The 24761-nt window shown below is 41.3% G+C and overlaps 1 protein-coding gene across 1 annotated transcript in view; it reads right to left on the reverse strand.

Moving 5' to 3' along the window:
- Positions 1-8835: 8835 nt before the first annotated feature.
- The window catches only part of LOC134802479 (GTP-binding protein 2-like), a 33964-nt gene continuing 18038 nt past the window's right edge, over positions 8836-24761 (reverse strand). Inside the window, exons 8-20 of the mRNA XM_063775158.1 lie at positions 23923-24135; positions 22608-22701; positions 21691-21806; positions 20811-20975; positions 20290-20448; positions 18464-18573; positions 17792-17915; positions 17107-17221; positions 16274-16500; positions 15268-15492; positions 13480-13575; positions 10424-10551; positions 8836-9739 (exon numbers count right to left, since the gene is read on the reverse strand). Coding sequence (XP_063631228.1) covers positions 9697-9739; positions 10424-10551; positions 13480-13575; positions 15268-15492; positions 16274-16500; positions 17107-17221; positions 17792-17915; positions 18464-18573; positions 20290-20448; positions 20811-20975; positions 21691-21806; positions 22608-22701; positions 23923-24135 — 1815 coding nt within the window. The 3' untranslated portion in view covers positions 8836-9696. The remainder of the gene's footprint in view (positions 9740-10423; positions 10552-13479; positions 13576-15267; positions 15493-16273; positions 16501-17106; positions 17222-17791; positions 17916-18463; positions 18574-20289; positions 20449-20810; positions 20976-21690; positions 21807-22607; positions 22702-23922; positions 24136-24761) is intronic.

Here is a 24761-nt window from a genome sequence, read left to right on the forward strand (position 1 = left end):
GATTTACCAGGGGTGCGAAACTCCTCCGTTCGGACCCAAAACGTCCCGCTTGGCGCGCTGTTCAAAATCCCATACAAAATGAGACGCAAACTCGTACGTCACGTCACGTTATCTGCCAGACTCGATAGGCGAGTGCGGACACGAAGCTGTGAAAGGATCGATACATTGGTGCGCATGGCGGTCCAGGGTATCCTCAACATACGCCTCCAGCACCACATCTCGAATGCATCGATCCTTTGCCTTTCTCGGGCTCGTATCGTCCACTTTGGGGCTATCCATAAATTACGTCATTTCAAATTAGGGAGGGGGAGTCTGGACATTGGTAGCATGACGTAGGAGGAAACGGGGTCATTCGAAGCATGATTTTTGGATGATTGGGGGGGGGGGGGGTCAAATATCGTAAAAAAATCGATGACGTAATTTATGGACAGCTCCTTTAAGGCTGATTTAGACGGCGCGCGAACTCGCATGCGATTTCAGTTACATTGCGGACTGTTGGTTACGTCCAATTCAACCGACCGATCAAAACCCGCAATGTAATGAAACTCGCATGCGAGTTCTCGTATCGTCTAAATGGTCAGTCTTTTTAGGCTGCGTTCCCACCAGAGATGTGCGAAGTATGTGTTTGTTAATTCTTCATTTGCCTATTTATTTGTATTTTTCGCTCAGCGCAGCTCTAATGGTCAATATTCTGGAGTTAGACCACTTACTCGTACTCTATTGGTTTTTAACAAGCACATTTCTCGTTCCTTAGCCCACCAATGAAGCGGCAACTGACTTTCACTAGGGATCATGATATGTCTCCTTTAACCCTTTTCCAGGCCGCACCAATCTACAAGGTTTCCCCAAAAAATCCAGCTTTGATGATTCATTTGAAGGCAATTCACAATTCCCGAGAGCGCAATCTAATTTGAACCTTAAATCGGAATGCTAAAGTTTAAATTCTTATGGCGCGAATGTGGTCGATATATCGTACTATGCCTGGAAAAGGGACCACCACACACACACTTCGGAGTTATCGTCCGGAAAGAAATAACTATTATAACGCAATTTGTACCTACCTGGCGTGTGATGGACGTAGAGGTAGAGGTATACCTACTAGCGCCCATGTTAAATAATGGGTAATGTCCCAAAGTTTTCCCAAAGATCAAAAAATAAAAAATAAAATCAGTTATTATTTTTATTAGAGTCAAAAGTGTGCTTATGTTACAACGTGTGTGCTTTACATTGAATTAGTATCTTACTATCACAAATATGTTCGTCTGTCTACTTATTATGCATAAGTACAGTGTACAATCAGCTTCAAATAGATAGTAACGGCGAAAGTGGCCAAATATGTCGGGAGACATCCTTATTTCTACGGCAACAAGTTGTCTTACGATCTTAAGGCACTCCAGACGGGGGCAATTTTTCGCCAATCTGATTAAATTGTCCGATCAAATCAGGCCGTGCGACGCAAACGCCAATTTGGCTCGCCGAGTTCTGCCGCCGATTATGACCGATATTACCGATAAAATGTGGTGCACACCACCAATTTGTGGCGCTAGTATTCGCGTTTGGGGGCATTTTTTTTTTATTTAGAGCGCTCAAATATCACCATAAATTTAAAATTGGTGAGTGGCCAAATTTGCGCTTTTGTCCGCACGACCCGATTTGATCGGACAATTGTCCGATTGTCAATTGATGTTTGTTATTGTGTGGTTGCATGAATTGTCTGACTAAATTTAGTCAGATTGGCGAAAAATTGTTCCCGTCTGGACAGGCCTTTACGACATATTTGGCCACTCGTGTGTGGTAAGTCTTTTATTTATAAAATAATCCACCATCCGCTGTAGACATTGTTTTGCGCTCCATCTCTTAGGGCCGGTACAGACGCGCGAACGGACTGCAACTTGTATGGAAACGGAGGTTCTACCGCGAACGTTCGACGTGTTGCCTCCCTGTCACACTTACGTACGAATTTACAAGTGCGACAGAAAGGCAACACGTCGAACGTGATTCGCGGTAGGTGCAGTCGGCGTGCAGTTCCCATACAAATTGCGGTCAGGTTGCAGTGCGTCTCTATCGCCCTTAATTTGTTGCTAATAATTAAAAAACCTATATTTTTGATAGTTAATTACCTATTGGGTTGCACAGTCAGCGTCATAGTAGGTAGCAATAGGTAGGTGGTAGGTAGGATGATACAAATTGGGTCTTTATTGTTTCGCAAATAGTTTTAAGTCATAATGTATCGTTTGTCCGAATTTTCGTTAGTCATAATTGGTTTTTCTCAGAAACGCGTAACTTTTCAGGATTGCCATAAAACAAACCTAACCTAATCTATCTATAGAATAACCTCACGAAAAGTTAACGGTTTCAGTTTTATGACAAACAATACATTATGACTTAAAACTTTATGGGAAACAAAGGGACCCCTACAAATTATATGGTGTACCGAACTATTTGAATACTTTGGATGCTACCTACTATACGACGCTGAATGTACATAGGTTTAGGTATAATCAGATTATTTAATACAATAAATCACATACAAACACAAATAATCATGCTAACGAGTCATTGAATCGCGTTTTCGACTCTGAATCATAGAAATTAAAGACCTACTATAAGCATAGAGAAATAGTAAGCATAGAGTGCTCACTCCATACATCAGTTTTGTTACTTATGGACATCGGATGGTAGCATGACGTAGGAGGAAACGGAAAATCGTCAAAAATCGATGACGTAATTTATTGACAGCCCCTTAACCCGTCGAACGTCCATCATACAACAAATTGATGCGAAGCAATTTGACCCATATTGAGCTGTAGCAACACACTGATACTGACTCGCTACGACCCAAATTTAGTTAGTATCACATGTGTGATACTAGGGCGCTCCGCGGGTTAACCTGGTAAGACCCAGGGCAATATTGGCGCTTTTGTATTTGGAACTTTCTTTTATTTCTATCTGAGTTCAAACCTCGAATTTAATTTGTACTTGTTCAAATACACGGCGGCGACTTATGAGGTTAATATTAAGTTGTATGGGAGGTATGATAAAACGTATTGCTAATAAGTTTAAAACTTGCTTAAAACTTAATACTTATTAACCTTATATTTTAATATTAAATAAGTTTTCGCAAAGCTCACTTAAAACTTCTTATTAATAGGTTTTTATCTTTGTATGGAGTGAGCACTGTAGTCTATGCTATAAGGTAGTATTGTAAAAACCCTATTATCAAGGAGATATATTAAATTATTTACTCCTGTCTAGTATTTTAAGTGTATGTATGAACGAGGTAGGTATACCGGGTGTGGCCTGTAATATGAGCAAAAAATTAAACTGTAGACTGTACTCCTCATACTGACCAACATTCGTTCAGCGACTTTTAAAAATAACTTGTGGTTTGATTTTTAATACACTTTAAAGTTTATTTTAAGACGCAATGTATTGCGAATTTTGTTATGTTTAAGGCGTGACAAGCAACGGCAATCACAATGATAATATGGCGTGGCGATGGCGTCCATTGAAGATAATATTTATTTTGTATGCAAAATAGGTAGTCTAAATACTTCATAATTTTTAAAAGTTGTTGAACAAAAGTGTCACCGTTTGAGGAGTACAATCTATGTTTCAATTATTTGCTCGTGTTACAGGCCACACCCGGTAAACATATGAATTTTGGCTAAGCTAAAACTTCTGTTGACTAGGTAGAGTTAGACCAAGCTAAGTCGCCAGCGATTTTGATAGCCCAGACTGCAAATGTCATTTACTTTTTTCAATAACCATCAACTTCTGGGTTATTTAGACTCAGAAATCTCAGCATCACGAGTACTATTGAATGAGACAAAGAAAAAAAGTGTCCCCTGTTTTTCATACAAATTTTGGGTGTCAGTTTTGTAACGGTCTATACAAAATGTACGTGAAAATGCGTTACAAAACTGACATTTTTTTGTGACACATTTTTTTTCTTTTTAAATTCGATAGTCCTCGTGCTTCTGAGTAGAAAGAACCCAAAAGTTGATGGATTTTCGAAAAAAAGTAAAATTGGTACACTTTTAACTCAAGATGCCCTTAAACGGGGTGTGTAATGCTTAATATAATTATAAAAAAACTATCATACATTTGTTATAACGCTACTTGATATATTATTATATGTTATAATGTAATTTTTACTATACGTTTCCTTTATTATATTGTGATTTCATCTAAACTGTCATTGATATAATGCCTAAAGTAATATAATTTTCAAATAGTATATAGACATATTTTATAATGACATTTGTTATATTATATTTTTGTATAACGTAATACTTCATACAATTTTATCAAGTATAATTACATATGTTGTATAACATTTTTTGTCATATTTCATTTACTGATAACGTAAAGTTTTACATACTTTTTATAACTAGTACGCAGACCTACTGCTTTTGCTAGCTATTTTATTCTAGGGAGGTCGCAGTTCTAACCTAACCTAACCAATTTTTTCACGGTTTTCGTTCTGCGGGGGCCGCAGTTCAAACCTAACCTAAACCACTTTTTTTCCTAGAGTATTTTATTCTACGGAGGGTCAAAGTTCTAACCTAACCTAACCCTCCTTTTGTTAGGTAGTTATTCGTTTATGCGGAGTCACAGTTCCAACCTAACCTAACCCATTTATGTCATGCAACTATTATGCCACATAAATAATTATGTGATGTCACTTGTTATAACAAATAATATGCTTTAGAGTATGTAATAATTATGGCAATGTTTATTAGACGAAGTGTAAATATACCTTATGACCATTATACCAATAATAACATTATGAAAACCGTTAATTAGGTATTACGGCAGTATGCCATTTATTACGTTATTCAAAATAACGATATATCAAACTATAATATATGAAAAGTAATTATAACAAATGTAATGCACCCCCTTAAACGTCATAATTTCATAGAAGTTTGACGTTCACAATAACACTTGCACAGTCAGGGCCAGTGGTGGGCAAACTTTCTTCATAAGGGACCAAAACTTGAAGGAATTTCAGAGGAGGGCCAGATTTACAGCAAAAATGTATTTTTATTATATTGCCGGCCATATTATACATTTTTTAAATAACCTGCGGCGGGCCGGACCTGGCCCGCGGGCCGTACTTTGCCCACCACTGGTCTGGGCTATCATAATCGCTGACAACTTAGCTTGGTCTAACTCTTTATGAAAGTATTGGAAGACATTCCATGTGATTTATACATATATACAAAAGAAAACTAACAAATAGACAAGTTTCTATTCTCGTTTTAAGGAAAAGGTACCTTTTCGGTTACAATTATAAATATGTGCCATTCTCAAACAAAAGGGTACTTATTATCGGTTGTCAACAAGGCGCTATTTCCATATAGCTTCAATTTGAAATCAACCTTATCGTCAACCGACAATGTGGTACCTTTTGGTTGAAAACGTCGCATATTATGTTATTACTTATTAGAAAAGATATAACAAAAAAAATGTAAATCATCTTTAAATATATTAAAATGAGTCACTCATTTATTTTAAGGTCGACTTTAAAATATGGGGGTGACTCGTTTTAATAAATGTGTTTCACGGAGAAGTGGTACCTTTAGCTTAACAACGTCACATTTATTCAGTAGGCGATTTAGATTAACTCTTAATGGTCCTTTGGAAAAAAAATGTCCAAACGCGTATGCATTTATGTAATACATACAAATACATAGGGTGATTCGCCAGTAACTGGCCACTTTTAGTAACTGGCCAGTTATTGAAACCTTATACTAAAATGAATTCTGTTTATAGGCGAACAGAATTTATTTTTAGTTTAGGGCGGCCAGTTACTGGCGATTTACCCTACATGCCAATATATATGTAGATATTTCGATTTCTTACCTACTGAGGTAAATACGAGTAATTGTCACTACAAATATAAATTTGAAATAAGTATTCTAGTGCTCAAAATCAATTTTAACCTTCTCACCACAGCCACGCATCACAGTCAAAAGGTTAAAACAAGAAATCACTACCTAGCGACTAGAAAAAAAAACTATTTTTCTAATAAATTCAAGCATCGAACTCTTTATAACTAAAAATTACTTATACAATTATTTGTTATAATATTCTAATGATTAATTAATAATTAAGAATTAAGTATCAATTTAAAAAAAAATCAGCAAAGATCTTTAGTTGTATGTTTAAAGCGAAATATACCTTAATATATAAAATGAAAATGAAATTTAATTTAATTTGATAATTTAATTTTTATGTGAAATTAAATTAACTCTATAAGCGGTATCGTCTTGGGTAGTCCCATTCGTTTTTCGTCAAGTTCTTAAATAAGTCCTATTCTGCTTTCGTCACCCATTCTACATTCGTCACAATCGTCGGTGGCTTTCAATGTAGAATGAGTGACGAAAGCAGAATAGGACTAATTTAAGAACTTGACGAAAAACGAATGGGACGACCCAAGACGATACCCTATAAGCGCCACTTGCACCATTTCACCAACCCGGGGTTAACCGCTTAAACCTGGAGTTGCCATGGTTACCAGTAATGGTACCATGGTTAACGGTTTAACCGCTTAACCTCGGGGTAGTGGAATGGTGCAAGTGGGCTTAAGTAATGTTTATAGGAACTAGCATATACAGGGTGGCCAAAAACTAAGTGCATTCCCGTGGCCAGGGAGGTTTTGGGATTATACTGAGCAACCTTTACTATGGGACCAACCCCGAAATCGCAAAAAAAAAATTGTCTGTTTCATACATTTTGGCTGGTCCATTTTCTATGGGAGGGTAAATTTTTCTTCGCGTTTTCGGGGTTGGTCCCATAATAAAAGTTGCTCATTATAATCCCAAAACCTCCCTGGCAACGGGAATGTACTTAGTTTTTGGCCACCGTGTAATTATAGGGGAGACTGGAGAACTTGAACCTAGGGGAGACTTGGTATGAGTTGACATTTGACACTCTCCCCTACATTGTTACAAATCTATATTGTACTAAACTAATACATTTAAAATACTGCCTTTGTAAACTGACAAACGTGACTACACCTAAACAAAGGTCACGTCTAAAAATATCGATACGGAAAAACTTCCAAACATATGTATACACCGCCTCAATATATGGGCAATAAGGTCGTGTATACATATTTTTATCCTCTGGCTGATATGATGATGATGATACATATTTTTGGCACTTATTCCGTGTCGATATTTTTAGACGTGACTGTACAACAGCGAATGTATTTAATCTTAAAAGCAAACATTATTAAAATCTACTTATGTAACATTAATATAGTGAGTTATGTACTTTTTACTATGGCCTATAACTAAAAATCAGAAAAAAAAGTTTTTTACCACTTATAATACAATCACTGGTTTCTATGAAATCAAACAAATAATCTTAAATTCTCTTCCTATCGATTATTAATCTAAAATAAATTTATACCTTGGACGGTACTTGTAGAACCCTTAGCTACGCTCTGGGTTCCATAATCCGCAAACATATAACATTTTAATGTAGTCATGTTAGTTACACGAGTATTTATAAGTAACTGTCACATTATTAAGCAACTAAAATATAGATTAATTAGTAAAAAAAATATTAAACAAAATTCAACCTTATTTGATTACTAATATGATTCACTGTGGCTATGAACATGTGGTGGTAATTAGTGACTTTTGGTTTCCATCTGACGAAATTTTGTTTGACATAATGTAAATGTCAAATTAACTCATTTTGCCAATTGATAACTACGTAATCTTCACGTTTTCATGTGTTTTTGTTTTTGGAGGTTTTCAGAATAAACGGGTTACTTAGAACTGGGTTATTTAGACTCAGAATCACGGATATATTGAATGAGACAAAGAAAAAAGTGTCCCCAGTTTTTCATAAAAATTTTGGGTGTCAGTTTTGTAACGGTCCATACAAAATGTATGTTACAAAACTGACATTTTTTGGGACACATTTTTTTTTCTTTTTAAATTGATGGTCCTAGTGAGTGAGATTTAGTGAAGTAGAAATAACCCAAAAGTTGATGGATTTTAGAAAAAAGTAAATGGTACACTTTTAAGTGAACGTCCTTTTATGTTTCGCTTTTCACTGGGTTATTAGTAAAGCCAATGTGGCTAATTCCGTCATAGGGACTATTCCGTCTACGAGAGTATGTTTCTTTGATTTTCAATCGTAGGAAAAAAAAACCGGGCAAGTGCGAGTCGGACTCGCGCACGAAGGGTTCCGTACCATAATGCAAAAAAAAAACAAAAAAAAAATACGCAAAAAAAAAACGGTCACCCATCCAAGTACTGACCACTCCCGACGTTGCTTAACTTTGGTCAAAAATCACGTTTGTTGTATGGGAGCCCCATTTAAATCTTTATTTTATTCTGTTTTTAGTATTTGTTGTTATAGCGGCAACAGAAATACATCATCTGTGAAAATTTCAACTGTCTAGCTATCACGGTTCGTGAGATACAGCCTGGTGACAGACGGACGGACGGACGGACGGACGGACGGACGGACGGACGGACGGACGGACGGACAGCGAAGTCTTAGTAATAGGGTCCCGTTTTACCCTTTGGGTACGGAACCCTAAAAATTGCCTTTGACAGCTGAAACTAAGAGCAATCACTGCTTTGTCGACGAAATTATCAATGTTATTCATTGTTCGAGAAAAACTCTAGTGGACGGAATAAATAGTCCCTATGACGGAATTAGCCATACTGACCTTATAGTGACATTAGTGACCGATGTTTTTTATTTAATAAACAACAAACTAGTTTTTTAACACTAATGTATATGTCTGTATCTTTAGGTATTTAAATAAAAGTAAACAAAATCAAATGGCTCCTCAAGCCAGTTGAGGGTAGATGAAAACATTACACGATCAAATAATGTAGGTTAAAGTCAGGTCGTTCAGTGACTGATCCAGGCGGTTTTGTATTTGGTTGGTTAACCAATAAATGTTATAACTACCCGAAAATGTACAAATTATTTGTTAACTTTTATTTAAATACCTATAAATATAGTTGTAGTAGTATAAGCACATAGTTCGTGTCTAGGCCAATAGGAATAGGGTGGTTTACTCTAAGATTCCTTTTAAAAGGTTTTAGGCCAGTGCACACCGGCTGCGTGTGCGCAGACGTGCACACGCAAGCGGTGTGCCGTCTCTTATACTAAACTGTATATTACAACGCGCACGTGGACATATACGCGCACGCACCCGGTGTGCACAGGACTTTAATATTTTCACTAGTAACCAAGGCTCGGAACCGGTTTTTTTCAAAACCCGAAAAAAAAATATTTTATGCTTTTTACGTAGGAATGAATCATGTACTTAGGTAACAACTACCTATTATTAAATTGTTCCATTAAAAATGAAATAATAAAACAAAGAACGAAAAAGAACGTAATAATATCGGTATTTTTTGTATGAAGAAAGAACCGGTTCCGAGCAATGCTAGTAACAAAACTGAGATACAGTCTGTCAAGCCATTTCCGTCAGTAGAAAAGAGCGGTAAAATTTAAGAAAATTTAATTTTAATTATTTTTTTAATTTAATTTAAGAAATGTAGGCGCGAATGGTTATCGTTCCATATAATGAATTTCGCGCCTTTTTCTACTGACAAAGTTGTTTGACGGACTATAATTTAAGTGTCATCACTGAATGGTCATATTTATTAACCACTTGGATTATATCCGAATAAGGAGAGATGTAGTTCACGGTACGTAGGGGAAGATCTGCGTGACGCGACCGATCGCCCTGAAATAGAAAAATCTATGTTAAACACTTATACAAACTCTACATTCTAACCCCAATTCATAAACGTTTACTAAAGTTGACAAGCCGATAATAATCGTTTGTCCCTTTCCGACGTATTGGTATGATGGAAAGGGACAAAGGGACTCTAGCGGTTTGTACACAACGCTGCGCTGAAACGTCGGAATTTGAGGTAAATACAATGAAATTATATCGCGGTAGACCCGTTTGTGTTATTAAAATCTACATTCTACTCTCACTTGTTCTTCCTCGCGTTATCCCGGTATTTTTACCACGGCTTATGGGAGCCTAGGGTCCGCTTGACAACTAATTCCAAGAATTGACATAGGCACTAGTTTTTACGAAAGCGTCTGCCGTCTGTCCTCCCAACCCAGAGGGTAAACTAGACCTTATTGGGATTTGTCCGGTTTCCTCGCGATGTTTTCCTTCACCGAAAAACGTAAAATATACCAAAAAATAAGTTCCGAATAACTCATTGGTACAAGCCGGGGTTTGAACCCGCGACATCCACACCTGAAAGTCGCACGCTCTTACCGCTAGGCCACCAGCGCTTTAGACGTGACTGTACAAAATTAATACAAAAACGGTTGGGTTAGGCGGTAATTTGGCCAATATAATTATAATTTAAATATCTAGGATTATAGAGCCACAGGGCGGGTGTCACACCTGGTGCCGCCGCCGGCCGCCAGCAACAGCCGCCGACCGCGCACGAGGTGCTCCGGGCAGCGCAGGAACCGGAACAGCGCCGGCGCAGACTCGCCGCAGCGGAGCGCCGCGTCGTGCGACATTATGCCCTGAACACACAACAAATAGGTATTAATTTCGTGGACCATAGTCACAGTGTAAAAAGTAACAGTGGACCGACGCCTCTAATGTTTGCGTAAATGCCGACACCGCACAAGAACACAGTAGGATTGTCACAAACTTTTACACAACTGCCCAAGACTTACACTTGACTTACTATAGGACACGCTAGCCCTGTAAGTAGCAAGGCTCGGAACCGGTTTTTTCTTCATACAAAAAATACCGGTATTATTACGTTCTTTTTCGTTCTTTGCTTTATTATTTCACTTTGAATGGGACAATCTAATAATACGAAGTTGTTACCTAAATACATGATTCAGGCCTACGTAAAAAAACATAAAATAATTAAAAAAAAATTGGGCTATTTTGGGATTAAAAAAAACCGGTTCCGAGCCCTGGTAAGTAGTACTGAGCTACTAACAATGGCGATATATGCAGCTCAGGTGCGCGCGATCCACCCCTCGCCCCTCGCACGATTGTCCTGTCTAGGCGGCTTCGTCAAATGACTGTATTATTTTATAGACTGTATCATAGTTGTCATATAATTTTTCTCAAAAATGGACGGCAAAGTCGACTTTGCCGTTTAAAAAATAGGTCGCGATGCGCGTAGTTTATGGTCAGTCAAAAATTAAAAAGTAAAAAACATTGCAGTCTCGATTTTGGGACTGCAATGTTGCATACAAATTCCATTATTTGTCGAGTTCCAAACTTTTTAAAAGTTGAAATGGCCATATCAAATGAAGTCACAGGCCCATTAAACAGCCAAACAGATGATTAGTACCGCGACTATTTAGCTGCCTCAAATAGGTTGGCGTATTTTCGGCAGAAAAATTCACTTCTATTTTTTTATTAAAAAAATAAAATGGCGGCAAAGCTAATTTTTTCAATTGTTTCTACTTTTTTCTGTGAAAATATATACGTAAGAAAGTTGCTTTTGTAAAATATATCTATGATATTTATATTTCTTGCACCATTTTTGAGAAAAGCACTATATATGACTCGGCTGGAAGGCTACTTGCTGGCTTCGGATTCAATTAAACGGACTCCCAAGGTCGTCCGTTTAAAACGAATCCTCAGCCTGCAAGTAGCTACTTCCGAGCCTCGACAATAATGTACTAATAATTACTATCATAGTTGTACCTGCAATAATATGTGTAGCGAAACGCTACTGGCCGTTTGTAAAAAAATAAAATGCATATTTGCGCTTATTATGAATTTAAATTTTGATGGAATGTTCGAGAAAGAAAAGATTGAATTTGTTTTTAGGCAGATGGTTGGTGAATTTTGAAGGGAAATGTCCTTTGAGAGTCCGGGTTATTTTTTTAACCAGTTTGATATTTAATACAAAGTTTTTAAAGTGCGCGTAAATCCGCGGGCGGAAAGGCTCCTCGTAAACAGTTGGCCACCAAGGCCGTGCGTGGATCGGCGTCAGGGAGGAGACTCTCCTCGTAGACAGTTGGCCACCAAGGCCGTGCGTGTATCGGCGCCGGGCACTGATGAAGTGAGGTGGCCCCATCGTTACCGCCCCGTCTACTGCCGCCATCAGCGCTCTCCAGGAGGCGAGTGAGGTTCGCCTCGTCAGGCCCCTTTGAGGACACCAACTTGTGCGCCATCCATGCTATATGCAACTGGATTTGGATCCAGCTGCCGGCACCCTTGCGTGTGCTTCCACGTTTGTCCCCTTTACCCTTTATCCCCTTTCCTAACTGAAATTCAAGACCGCATTATCTTAAAATTTTAGCGATAGTTTTTCCAATCCCAAATTTTTTATAACCTGCTAATTATTTGTTGTGTTTTGTGCCGTATTTTTGTTTTGCCATTTATCATTTGTTGAATATCTGTTATCCGCATAATACAAATCCTCAAAATTCATATAACCTCATTTGACGGGCGGTATAAATATCCGGTTTAAAATGTAGGTATCGTTCACCCAACATGTCAACCATCATCGTCCATACTATCCGCCACATTAACCTGTCCTCTCCCACGGGCTCAAATATGGGTCAAAAAGGATAGGCCAATACATACATTATTAAAGCAACTTTCATTTAAGTCAATGCTCGTGGGACAGGACAGGTTAATACATTTTTCTTTCCAGCTAAATTTTCAACCGTATTATTTTTTTTACCTTCATGTTTACCCCTGAATGCCCCTTATGCGGAAGGCAGACTAATAATACCGTGTTTTAAATAAGTTTAAACAATCAAAATAGTGTTTTTGGTGAATTTTATAAATTTAAAAATGTATACAGGGTGTGACCGCTAACTCATTTTTTTTGTAAAAAGTTGATAAAAGTTTTTTGCATAGTAAAATTTTTCGAGGCGACTAAAGCATAGTGATCTAAATTCTTGCGGAACCCCTGTAGGGGTGTCGCGGAACCCTAGGGTTCCGCGGAACACACTTAGAGTATGGCTGTAATAATTAAACTAAATGAGCCCCGATGTATATGTTTTCGTCTAGTCAGACCGTTTTTTGAGGTTCTCGCGTTTGTACAAATAATAATGTTTTAGTTTAAAAATCACTAATATTTAATGCTTATACTAATGTAGTTTAATTTTATATGGTAATATTCTACAATAACTAAAACCAAATACAAGAAATACCGTTTGTACTGAAAAAAAAAAAATAACGACTTTTTATTTTTTACTTGACGGGTAGGAATATAACAGATGTGTGCTGTAGGAGAGGACAATATGATTTGGACAACGTTTTTGAAAAGTACATTTCTTCAGCAATAAAAGTCTCATGCAATTATATTATACGATCAATATAAACTAGATTAAATATTACTATTATGGTTCCCTTTACTGGGTCACTTTATGTTCATGTGGAAAAATTATTAGAATAAACATAATTGTTCTGTGGAACTAGGCGAACTAATTTGCATCGGGGCTCGTAGTTGGGTGGTTATACGGTACCTCGATGATGGCGGTCTGGCGCACGTTCCCGACGTGCACGGTGCACTGGAACCCGGGCGAGATGGCTGTAGAGTGCCGCAGCACGTGTATGGTGGCCTGGGAACAATATACACTCAAGTAAAGTGCAGGAGTCTCTATTGTTTCCCAGAAAGTTTTAACTTTTAAGTCATAACGTATTGTTTGTCCGAATTTTCGTTAGTCATAATTTGGTTTTTCTCAGAAACGCGTAATCTTTCAGGATTGCCATAAAACAAACCTAACCGAACCTATCTATAGGATAACCTTGCGAAAATCCTGTAAAGTTTACTGTTTCAGAATTATGACTAATGATAATCTGACAATCATTACATTATGACTTTCAATAATTATGTCAAACAAAGGGATCCGAAAGTCCAGTTCCACCAATCACAAGTGACAGACTTATTAAGGCCACTCAGCAGTGAACCATGAAATTTCTCATATTATAAAATTAAGAAAACGCTTCAATCCTGACGGACTGTTTTGGTGCTATCGACCCTAAAACTCAGTTTGATGTAGGTAGAGTTAGACCAAGAAAAGTCTGCAGCGATTTTGATACCATACGCAGTGCAAGTGTTATTTTAAACGTCAAACTTCTATGAAATTATGACGTATAAATAACATTTGCACTGCGTATGGTATCAAAATCGCTGCAGACTTTTCTTGGTCTAACAATACTTAAGATTTAGGTTTGATTGCAATCGCTTTTAGAATAAGAATTAAGACACTTATTCGTGACAATCACAAACATGTACGAACACGTATAGACAACAAAAGATATCACTACACCTTATAAAACAGTCCCCCACCGCGTCTGTCTGTTGTCTGTCTGTATGTCTATCTGTCTGGTCTGTTTGTTCTGTTTGTGTGTATTCGCGATAAACTCAAAAACCGGCCAAGTGCGAGTCGGACTCGAGCACGAAGGGTTCCGTACCATAATGAAAAAAAAAAACGGAAAAAAATGCAAAAAAAAAACGGTCACCCATCCAAGTACTGACCACGCCCGACGTTGCTTAACTTTGGTCAAAAATCACGTTTGTTGTATGGCCCCATTTAAATCTTTATTTTATTCTCTTTTTAGTATTTGTTGTTATAGCGGCAACAGAAATACATCATCTGTGAAAATTTCAACTGTCTAGCTATCACGGTTCGTGAGATACAGCCTGGTGACAGACAGACGGACGGACGGACAGCGAAGTCTTAGTAATAGGGTCCCGTTTTACCTTTTGGGTACGGAACCCTAAAAATTAAAGACACTTATTCGTGACAATCACAAACATGTACGAACATGAACAACAAAAGATATCACTTCCCTTACAAAACAGTCCCCCCCCCCCCCGCGTCTGTCTGTATGTTCTGTTTGTGTGTATTCGCGATAAAGTCAAAAACTACTTTTACAGTACATATGGTCCTATTTTCCCGCACTAGTGCGTAAAATAGCACTTTTCGTGCGTATGTCAAAAGTTTAAAGGGCCATATGTACTGTAAAACGTTGTACGATACACGTGCGAATAGGTAATTTGAATTTCCTCTTTTCCGCACTTGTATCGTAAATAACTATTCGGAACTAAAAACGGATTTTCATGCAGTTTTCACCTATCAATAGAGTGATTCTTGAGGGTTTAAGTGTATAATTTGCTAACCCGTGCGAAGCCGGGTCGCTAGTTTGATATAATACGGAAATACAAGCGTGACAGTGGTCAGAAACAAGACAACGAAACCACACCATAATCATAATTTTGACCCACAGGTCCTCAGTATAGGCCTCACCTGGAAGTACATGCAGCCCCGGGGGTCGCTGGGGTCCTCGAGCAGCACCTCATCGCGGCACGTGCACTCCTCGTCGGACACGTACATGTCCTGTGTATAGGACATATTGTCCTGTGTGTAGGACGCGTCCTTCGTGAGGGACAGCTCGACGTTGGCGAGCTCTTGGTAGAGGTTGCGGTTTTTATGCTTCTTGTGTTTCGGCTGGTTTTGTAGGATCTCGTTGACCTGTGGATTAAGAATTTATTACACTGATTTAAACTTTCACGATTATTGAACATTATTAAATTGGACGACGGAACTTAATCGCGTATTTAAGTTTTAAGATTTACCTCCGACGTTTCGAGGACGGCGTTGTCCCAGTGGTCTCGGAGAAGAATTTATTAGTTGCAGAGTTTATAAATGGGCCGACTTTTTTTGTTTGAAGAATTTTTATCGTTAGATCCCATAGAACCGGCAAACAGAACCAGTATTTAGCGCCATGAGATATGAGATGTTGTTTATTGTATGTTGATTATAATCGATGATCAACGGTTATTTAGATTCGATAGTCGTTTATAAATAACCTCATATTGTTAGACCGAGACAAGTCTGCAACGATTTTGAAAGCACACGCAGGACTGAAAGTCAAACTTCTATGAAATTATGACGGGGTCCCTTTGTTTGACATAATTATTGAAAGTCATAATGTAATGATTGTCCGATTATCATTAGTCCTAAAACTGATACCGTTAACTTTTCAGGATTTTCGTAAGGTAATTCTATAGATAGGTTAGGTTAGGTTTTTTTTATGGCAATCCTGAAAAGTTACGCGTTTCTGAGAAAAACCAAATTATGACTAACGAAAATGCGGACATTCAATACATTATGATTTAAAACTTTATGGGAAACAATAGGTAGAGACCCAATTATGACGTATAAATAACACTTGCACTGCGTGTGCTACCAAAATCGTTGCAGACTTTTCTTGGGCTAACTCTAAGACTATCGGTCGCAACTGAAAACTTACCTTTTTACTCCTTTTACACTTCCCCGGCGGGCACCCGCCGAACGTCGGCCTCTGGCCTTGCCTCGGCTCGGGGGCCGCGAGCAGCACCATGCCGGGGCGGAGGCCGGGCGTGAGGCCCGCGAGGCCGAGCGAGGCCGACTGCCCGGCGCGCACGCGGCCGCACGGCACGCGGTTCCGGTAGATGCTCTTCACGGAGATGGGCACGAACTCGCCCGTGTCCAGGGGGCCTGGGGTACACGAAACAGGTAATAGAGAATATTTGGAATAATAGTTTAACACCTTTTTATTATAATCTTATTTTTAGAAGACGGTAAAAATGTTGCCTGATCATAAAGAAGCCGGCTAAATCATGTTTGTGGGAGCCCCACTTAAATATTTAATTTATTCTGTTTTTGGTATTTGTTGTTACAGCGGCAATAGAAATAAATCATCTGTGAAAATTCCAACTCTCTAGCTATCACGGTTCATGAGATACAGACAGATAGGCGGACAGAGGAGTCTTAGTAATAGGGTCCCGTTTTTACCCTTCGGGTACGGAACCCTAAAAAGGATAATTTTAATTATTTAACCTTTCTTATGTCCGGAACATGGCTCCTTTTAGTAACAACGCTCACACTATTTTTCGTCAACCCCGCTCATCCGCTCCGTGCAACTACGCCAGCTAGCGGACGCCCTTACGCCAGAAATATAGTCTGGTAAATCAATTTTGTGACTAAAAATCCAGCAAATTATAAGTTATAGGTTAGCAATACTATTTAAATATTAGAAAAATCAGAGCTATTCGTATTCACAATGTTTCACGCATCTCATGACTTATACATTAATGTGCATACCTATGATGAGGTTGTCCCCCTCGTACAGCGTGCCGCGCGCCAGCAGCCCGCCCACGACGGGCCCCAGCGAGTCGCCCACGTGGAAGATCTCGTCGATTTGGAATTCGCACGTCTCCTGTAAGAGGGGAGGGTGTTACAATTGGTGCCGTGACCAGGATTACCACTTACAATAATTTAATACATTTATTACACATTTATCAGCATTTTTATTTCAATTATAGACATTCATAATCGCGAGGGTGTCCGCTAGCGTGGGTGCCATTGTAGGTAAAACACGTCGCACGCGTCCTCGTCAGTTAGCAACGCTCATACTACTTTTTGTACACCCACTCCGTGTAACCGCGCCAGCTAACGGACGCCCTGATGAATCACAATTTTCTTAACGTAAAATAGACTGTGGGGAGACATTCCTCCTTTCGGGCAAACTCGGCTCCGTTTGGCTCAGCATTGCTTCGAGCAATTATTAGGGTTGGCACCAATTGACGTCCTTTTGCTTGCGCGACCACAGATAAGATAATGACCTGAATTTTGACAAACCTAATTAGCCGAAAGGGATAAAGCCATACATTAGAAAGGGATATCATGATTCGTCTCTGAATCGCTGTCAAACTTCGGTTTTGTAGGAAGTGTCCTTTCTGTACGGTAGTAGTATTATTTATTGTGCTACAGAGGAGAGTACACGTACGTGGTCGGGGGGAGGCAGGTCGGTGGCGGGCGGCTGCAGCGCGAGCAGGTAGGCGTGCAGCGCGTTCAGCCCCGCGCCCCTCACGCAGCTCACCGGGAACACCGGGATCTGCTCCGTCGTCGGCCTGCACACGTAATAAATCGCCGCTATACTTACTCAACCTCGTATCTGCAACACTCATTTGATGACAAAAACACCCGTATTCCGAATGAAAGAAAAGAGACATTTCCATCAAATGATTGTTGCAGATATGAGGTTGAGTAAGTATAGCGACGAAATGCAAAATATCTTCTTCTTCCTCGCGTTATCCCGGCATTATGCCACGGCTCATGGAAGCCTGGGGTCCGCTTGACAACTAATCCCAAGAATTGACGTAGGCACTAGTTTTTACGGTAGCGACTGCCACCTGATCTTCCAACCCAGAGGGTATACTAGGCCTTATTGGGACGAGTCCGGTTTCCTACACCGAAAAGCGACTGGTAAATATTAAATGATATTTCGTACGTAAGTTCCGAAAAACTCATTGGTACGAGCCGGGCTTTGAACCAGCGACCTCCGGATTGAAAGTCGCACGCTCTTACCGCTAGGCCACCACCAGCGCTTAACTGCAATCAAGTATCGTCAAAGAGTAAATAATACAGTTAGAGAGACCAGCGCCAGCCAAGAACTTACTCATCGTCGTTGTCGTCCGGGTGGTCAATACCGTCGATGGTGTCAAGTATCAGCTTCTGCGGCCCCACGCAGTTGCGGGCCATGTTCTCATCAGTAATCAGGAGTGGTTTCTGTAAAGATAAGTAAATATTATTTTCATCACACTCGCTCAGTAAATGTGGAATTGCACGCAGGTTTATCAGGAGTTATAGAAAAAACGTTCTCCCTAGGGAGTTATGAAGTTTCTAGTGCCATTATTACCAGTTTTTTGTCTTTATACTTAATTTTTGTATCGCAAGTGTGATCAAAACCATTGTGTGTAACTCTGGGCGTAATAATATTGCAAACTCGAGTCTATAAATCGCTCCGGCAAGCCGTCGCGATATAACTTACTCTCGTTTGCAATATTCAACTTACGCCCCATGTTGCACAATGTACTATTACAGTACACATGGTGCTACTATACCGCCCTAGGGCGGGATTAAGAGCAAAACGTGCCTATGTCAAAAATTTAAAGGGCCATATGTAAAACGTTGTACAATACACGTGCGAAAAGGTAATTCGCAACTCGTGTCGATTTAAAACACTGCTTGGTCGTGTTTCAATTTATCGCCACTCGTTGCAAATTCCCTACTTTTCGCACGTGTATCGAAATGTACAGTGGCGTTCAAAAGTGCATGGATAGATGTCGACCGTAATGCTTTAATATTACGGTTGAAACATCTCCATGCATTTTTAAAAGCCAGTGTACTATTACAGTACATCTGGCGCTCCATTACGGACCAGGTGCTATAATAAGCACATTACGTAACTACATCACAAATTTAACTTGTAATGTAAAACGTTGTACGATACACGTGCGAATAGGTAATTCGCAACTGCATGGCCGCCAGCTCGCACTTGCTGACCACGCAGCAGAACGGCAGCGCGAGCCCTATGTGCTGCCGCTGCCCGGTGCCGCCGTCCCTGTCACACAGTAGTACCTTGTTGACGGCGGCCAGTATGCCCTGCAGGCGCGTCAGCAGGGGCTGCACGGCCGCCAGCTCGCACTTGCTGACCACGCAGCAGAACGGCAGCGCGAGCCCTATGTGCTGCCCGGTGCCGCCGTCCCTGTCACACAGTAGTACCTTGTTGACGGCGGCCAGTATGCCCTGCAGGCGCGTCAGCAGGGGCTGCACGGCCGCCAGCTCGCACTTGCTGACCACGCAGCAGAACGGCAGCGCGAGCCCTATGTGCTGCCCGGTGCCGCCGTCCCTGTCACACAGTAGTACCTTGTTGACGGCGGCCAGTATGCCCTGCAGGCGCGTCAGCAGGGGCTGCACGGCCGCCAGCTCGCACTTGCTGACCCCGCAGCAGAACGGCAGCGCGAGCCCTATGTGCTGCCCGGTGCCGCCGTCCCTGTCACACAGTAGTACCTTGTTGACGGCGGCCAGTATGCCCTGCAGGCGCGTCAGCAGGGGCTGCACGGCCGCCAGCTCGCACTTGCTGACCACGCAGCAGAACGGCAGCGCGAGCCCTATGTGCTGCCCGGTGCCGCCGTCCCTGTCACACAGTAGTACCTTGTTGACGGCGGCCAGTATGCCCTGCAGGCGCGTCAGCAGGGGCTGCACGGCCGCCAGCTCGCACTTGCTGACCACGCAGCAGAACGGCAGCGCGAGCCCTATGTGCTGCCCGGTGCCGCCGTCCCTGTCACACAGTAGTACCTTGTTGACGGCGGACAGTATGCCCTGCAGGCGCGTCAGCAGGGGCTGCACGGCCGCCAGCTCGCACTTGCTGACCACGCAGCAGAACGGCAGCGCGAGCCCTATGTGCTGTCCGGTGCCGCCGTCCCTGTCACACAGTAGTACCTTGTTGACGGCGGCCAGTATGCCCTGCAGGCGCGTCAGCAGGGGCTGCACGGCCGCCAGCTCGCACTTGCTGACCACGCAGAAGAACGGCAGGGCGAGCGCCAGCAGCAGCCCTATGTGCTCCTCGGTGATGCGGGTGATGCCGGCCGTCGCTGAGATCTGACAAAAATTTAATATAAAAATAAGTCTAGCTACCATACTTATTATTTTTCAAATTTGTTTAAAGGCAAGATTGTTTACCTTTTTTCTAATGCTAAAAAAATCGAGGTTTTTCTTTGTTTTCCTCAGTATTCCAGGGAATGCCGGTGTAATACCGGCACGGGCCGAGGCCAAGTGCATCTTATATTAATCAACCCGTGAATTTTAGCCATCTTCGGCTCAGTTGTAGCTTGGGTCATTGGGTGATTAATTATTGTCTGTCTTTTACAAATTCTCAGGCCCGTCGGGTCCCGGACATTTGGGAGGCGTGCGTGGGCCGAAGCCAACACGTGGAGGCCTCATGTAATTATTATTATACTCACAACGAGCATGGCGTAGTGCGGGCAGTAGCCGGTCAGGCCATGTAGCGTGGTGCGCTGGTACTTGCTGTGCCCGGCGAGGTCGAGGAACGACACCAGCTTGGCGCTGCGCTCGCCTATCCTTTCTGCTGTCATTAGTTCCGAGCAGCCGTAGTTTACCACGTTGCCCTGTATAATAACAATAGTACATTACAATATAAGTGCGAAAAATAGGAAATTCGAAACGAGTGGCGATAAATTTAAACACGAGCTCGTGACTCTGCGAGTCCCGTCGTTGAGTTCGTTTAGCAAGTCGAGGCAGGCCATCCTCCCACCGAGTTAAACCAGATTACGTGTTCACCTGAGCATTGAAACCCCATCGTCGAGTTCGTAAAGTGAGACGAAGCAGGCAACCCTCCCACTGAATTATATATCAGGTGTGTTCACCTGAGCATCCAACTTGAGTATCTCGTGGCTCTGTGAGTTCCGTCAAGTACGTTTATCGAGACGAGGCAGGCAACCCTCCCACCGAATTATACATCAGGTGTACCTGAGCTCGAACCCCAGTATCTATAGTTCGTTTTTTTAGCATTAGAAAAAAGGTAAACAATCTTGATGTCTTTTAATTGAAAAACACGTTTTCAAAATAAGTCACGGGTAATATGTAACAATTATGAATCTAATACGATCATTTATATTCTTCTGCTTTCATAAGTAATAGTTACTGATTTTTAAAAAGCGTTTTTCAATAAAAAGACATGTCAAGCTCGCTTATCTTCTTTCAAGTTCTTTCTAATGCTAAAAAAAACGAACTATAGTGCCTCAGTGAGTCCCGTTATCGAGTTCGTTTAGCGAGACGAGGCAGGCAACCCTCCCACCGAGTTATATTATGAGATGTGTTTACCTGAGCATCGAACCCCAGTATCTCGTGGCTCAGTGACGAAGTCCGGCCACTTTTCACTTCGTGTAGATGGCGGAACATGTTGAGACGCGCGCTCCCCCGCCCGTTGTCGAGTTCACCTGGTAAACAGAAATCATTTCAAAATAGTACGCTATTTAATTACACTGGATACTAAATTGATAGTCCGATTGGCAACTTTACACAAATCAAGGCATGTTGGGTAGTAGATCTGAATTAAACTGTCATTACAAGCTTTTACTCAACTTGCATTGTATGTACCTATGTATGTTTGTATGGATCAAAACTTGCAAGTTAAATTTGACCCACTTTCCCGTTTCCCATGAAGCTGAAATTTTGCATACATATGTAAGTCGGGTGACAATGCAATATTATGATACCATTGGGCTGATCTGATGATGGAGACAGGAGGTGGTCGTAGGAACTCTGTATAAAACTATAAAACAACGCAACCTAATTCTGTTTAGGGTTTTTAGAATTGTCTCGATGAGTATTAGTTGCCTGTGGAAAGAAAAGTAGTCAGCGATTAAAGCTTGTACCAAAAATGAAATTTTTTCCTAAAACTTATTTTTAAACTGGGATATAAAATCACAATATAGTCATATGGTAACAGTCCAACTAAACTATTGTCACAGAATAAGTAATAGTACTACTGTACAGAAAGGAAACTTCCTACTAAACCGAAGTTTGACAGCGATTCAGAGTCGAATCATGATATCCCTGGCACTATCCCTTTCGGCTATTTAGGGTTGTCAAAATTTAAGTCATTATCCTATATGTGGTCGTGCACGCAAAGGGACGGCAAGTGGTGCCAACCCTAATAATTGCTTGGAGCAATGCTGAGCCGAACTGAGCCGAATTTGTCCGAAGTCAGGAGTGTCTCCCCACTACTATTGTCGTACCTTGAGTGAGGACCCCTATTAATGTAGACTTGCCGGCCTCGTTGGCGCCCATCACCGCTACTCGCAGCTCCACACTTTGCTGTGTATCCGCTAACTGAAAATATTTAAAATATTAAAACCAATTTGACGACCGGTCTGGCCTAGTGGGTAGTGACCCTGCCTATGAAGCCGATGGTCCCGGGTTCGAATCCTGGTAAGGGCATTTATTTGTATGATGATATAGATATTTGTTCCTGAGTCATGGTTGTTTTCTATGTATTTAAGTATTTATATAACTATTATATATATCGTTGTCTGAGTACCCACAACACAAGCCTTGAGCTTACCGTGGGGCTTAGTCAATTTGTGTAAGAAATGTCCTATATATTTATTTTTTATTTTTTTTATTTATTTAATTTTTTATATGATACCGCATTAATATAAAAGGTTTAAAAATGTTACAACTAGATGGCGCCATTAAATTAGAATACGCTTAAAATTCTTTTATTATAAGTCAGAAACGCGCATGTGACACCCTTAAAATAGCAGTATCCATAGATAACGAGACCGCTTAGCGTTGCTTGCTCCATAGGCTACGGTGGCCAAAATCAAAATTTAGCGCGGAGCAAGTACCAGGGCCTCATGAGTTACGAGATGGTGTCGTTGACCGGCCGCTGCAACGTATTAAGGAGGCGCGGCTGGTCGCGTATCTTGGCTTTTTTTTAAATACTACGTCGGTGCCAAACAAGCATACGGCCCGTCTGATGGTAAGCAGTTTCCGTAGCTTATGGACGCCTGCAATTCCAGAGCTGCATACTTTTTGCCTTATGTATTTTTTTATTTCCTCGCAAATGTGATGAAAAACATTGGGTGTATCACGGACAGTAATTACAAACTCGAGTCATTAAAAGTCGTCTTCGGCGTCGGGCTTCTAATAGACCCTCGCTCTTGAGGCGCAACGTTTATCACAGAATAAATAATAGTACTAGGTACAGAAGGTTCACTCTCTTACAAAACGCGTCTATTACGACAGATATGACCGCTAGGTGGCGCAAGCGCGAACATGCGCCCATTCCCTAGCGGAGCGCGGCAACTACTACTGCTAGACACCAAAATTGGTGTGGGCCGCATGTACTTGTATCGACGCGACGAAATCGCGGAGTGAGCCACACCTGGCGTAGATTATCAATTAACGATAAGCTATCTAGGGTTCGATAAAGTATAACAATAGTCGGATAGATGGCGCCGTTAACGCAAAATAACAATAGTTTTCGAGCAAAATTCCGTTTCTGCCTTTTCGGTTGCGGAACCCCGTCTCGTGTGTTTCCGATCTCACCTTCCTGATGTAGACCTCGGCGACGGCCCGGTGCTGGCGCACTTGGCGGGCGGTGACGTGGTGCAGCGAGGCCCCCAGCGCGGCGGCCATGCGGCGCAGCGTGTGCAGCGAGCCGCGCAGCGCGCGCGCGCGCAGCCCGCGCAGCGCGCCGCAGTCGCGCACGCCCACCAGGTACACCGCCGCGCCGCCACCGGAACGGAGGCGCCACGCCAGCTGCCCCCACATCATATTTCAGATATAGTTCGTTTTTTTAGCATTAGGAAAAAGGTAAACAATCTTGATGTGCGCGAGGAGTTCCGAGGTGCGCGAGCGCGGTGGTGGGGTCGGTTTTTATGTTAGAAATGGTATCCAGGCTCGGACGCAGCCACATCCGCCTACTAGCGCTGACATAGAACAAATGTGGATCTCCGTTAACATAAAATCAAGGCGCTTCATTATCGGCACAGCTTATCGTCCTCCTTGGGTGAATTTAGATTTGTTTATCGATGCACTTATGGAATCAATCTTATGTTTCGTTCAATACGATCAAATTATTCTTTTAGGTGATTTTAATGTAAACTTATTAAATAGTAAGGATGCGGCAGCCGTCAAGTTCCTTAATTTCCTTCAATGCGTTAGTCTTCGAAACCACGTCACACAACCGACTCATTTCACGCAAATTAGCTCAACTCTCATTGATTTGTTTTGTACGAACACCACAATTTCGAGCATTGACGTGAAGCACATACCGAATCTTGGAGCTCATGCCGTTGTAACAGCCGAGTTAAAAATAAAAAAAAATAAACAAACCCCTAATGTCCTCCAATATAGACCGCTTAAGGACATGGACCTGGCTGGTT

Source organism: Cydia splendana, chromosome 24 (genome assembly GCF_910591565.1).
Source record: "Cydia splendana chromosome 24, ilCydSple1.2, whole genome shotgun sequence".
NCBI classification, from domain to species: Eukaryota; Metazoa; Arthropoda; class Insecta; order Lepidoptera; family Tortricidae; genus Cydia; species Cydia splendana.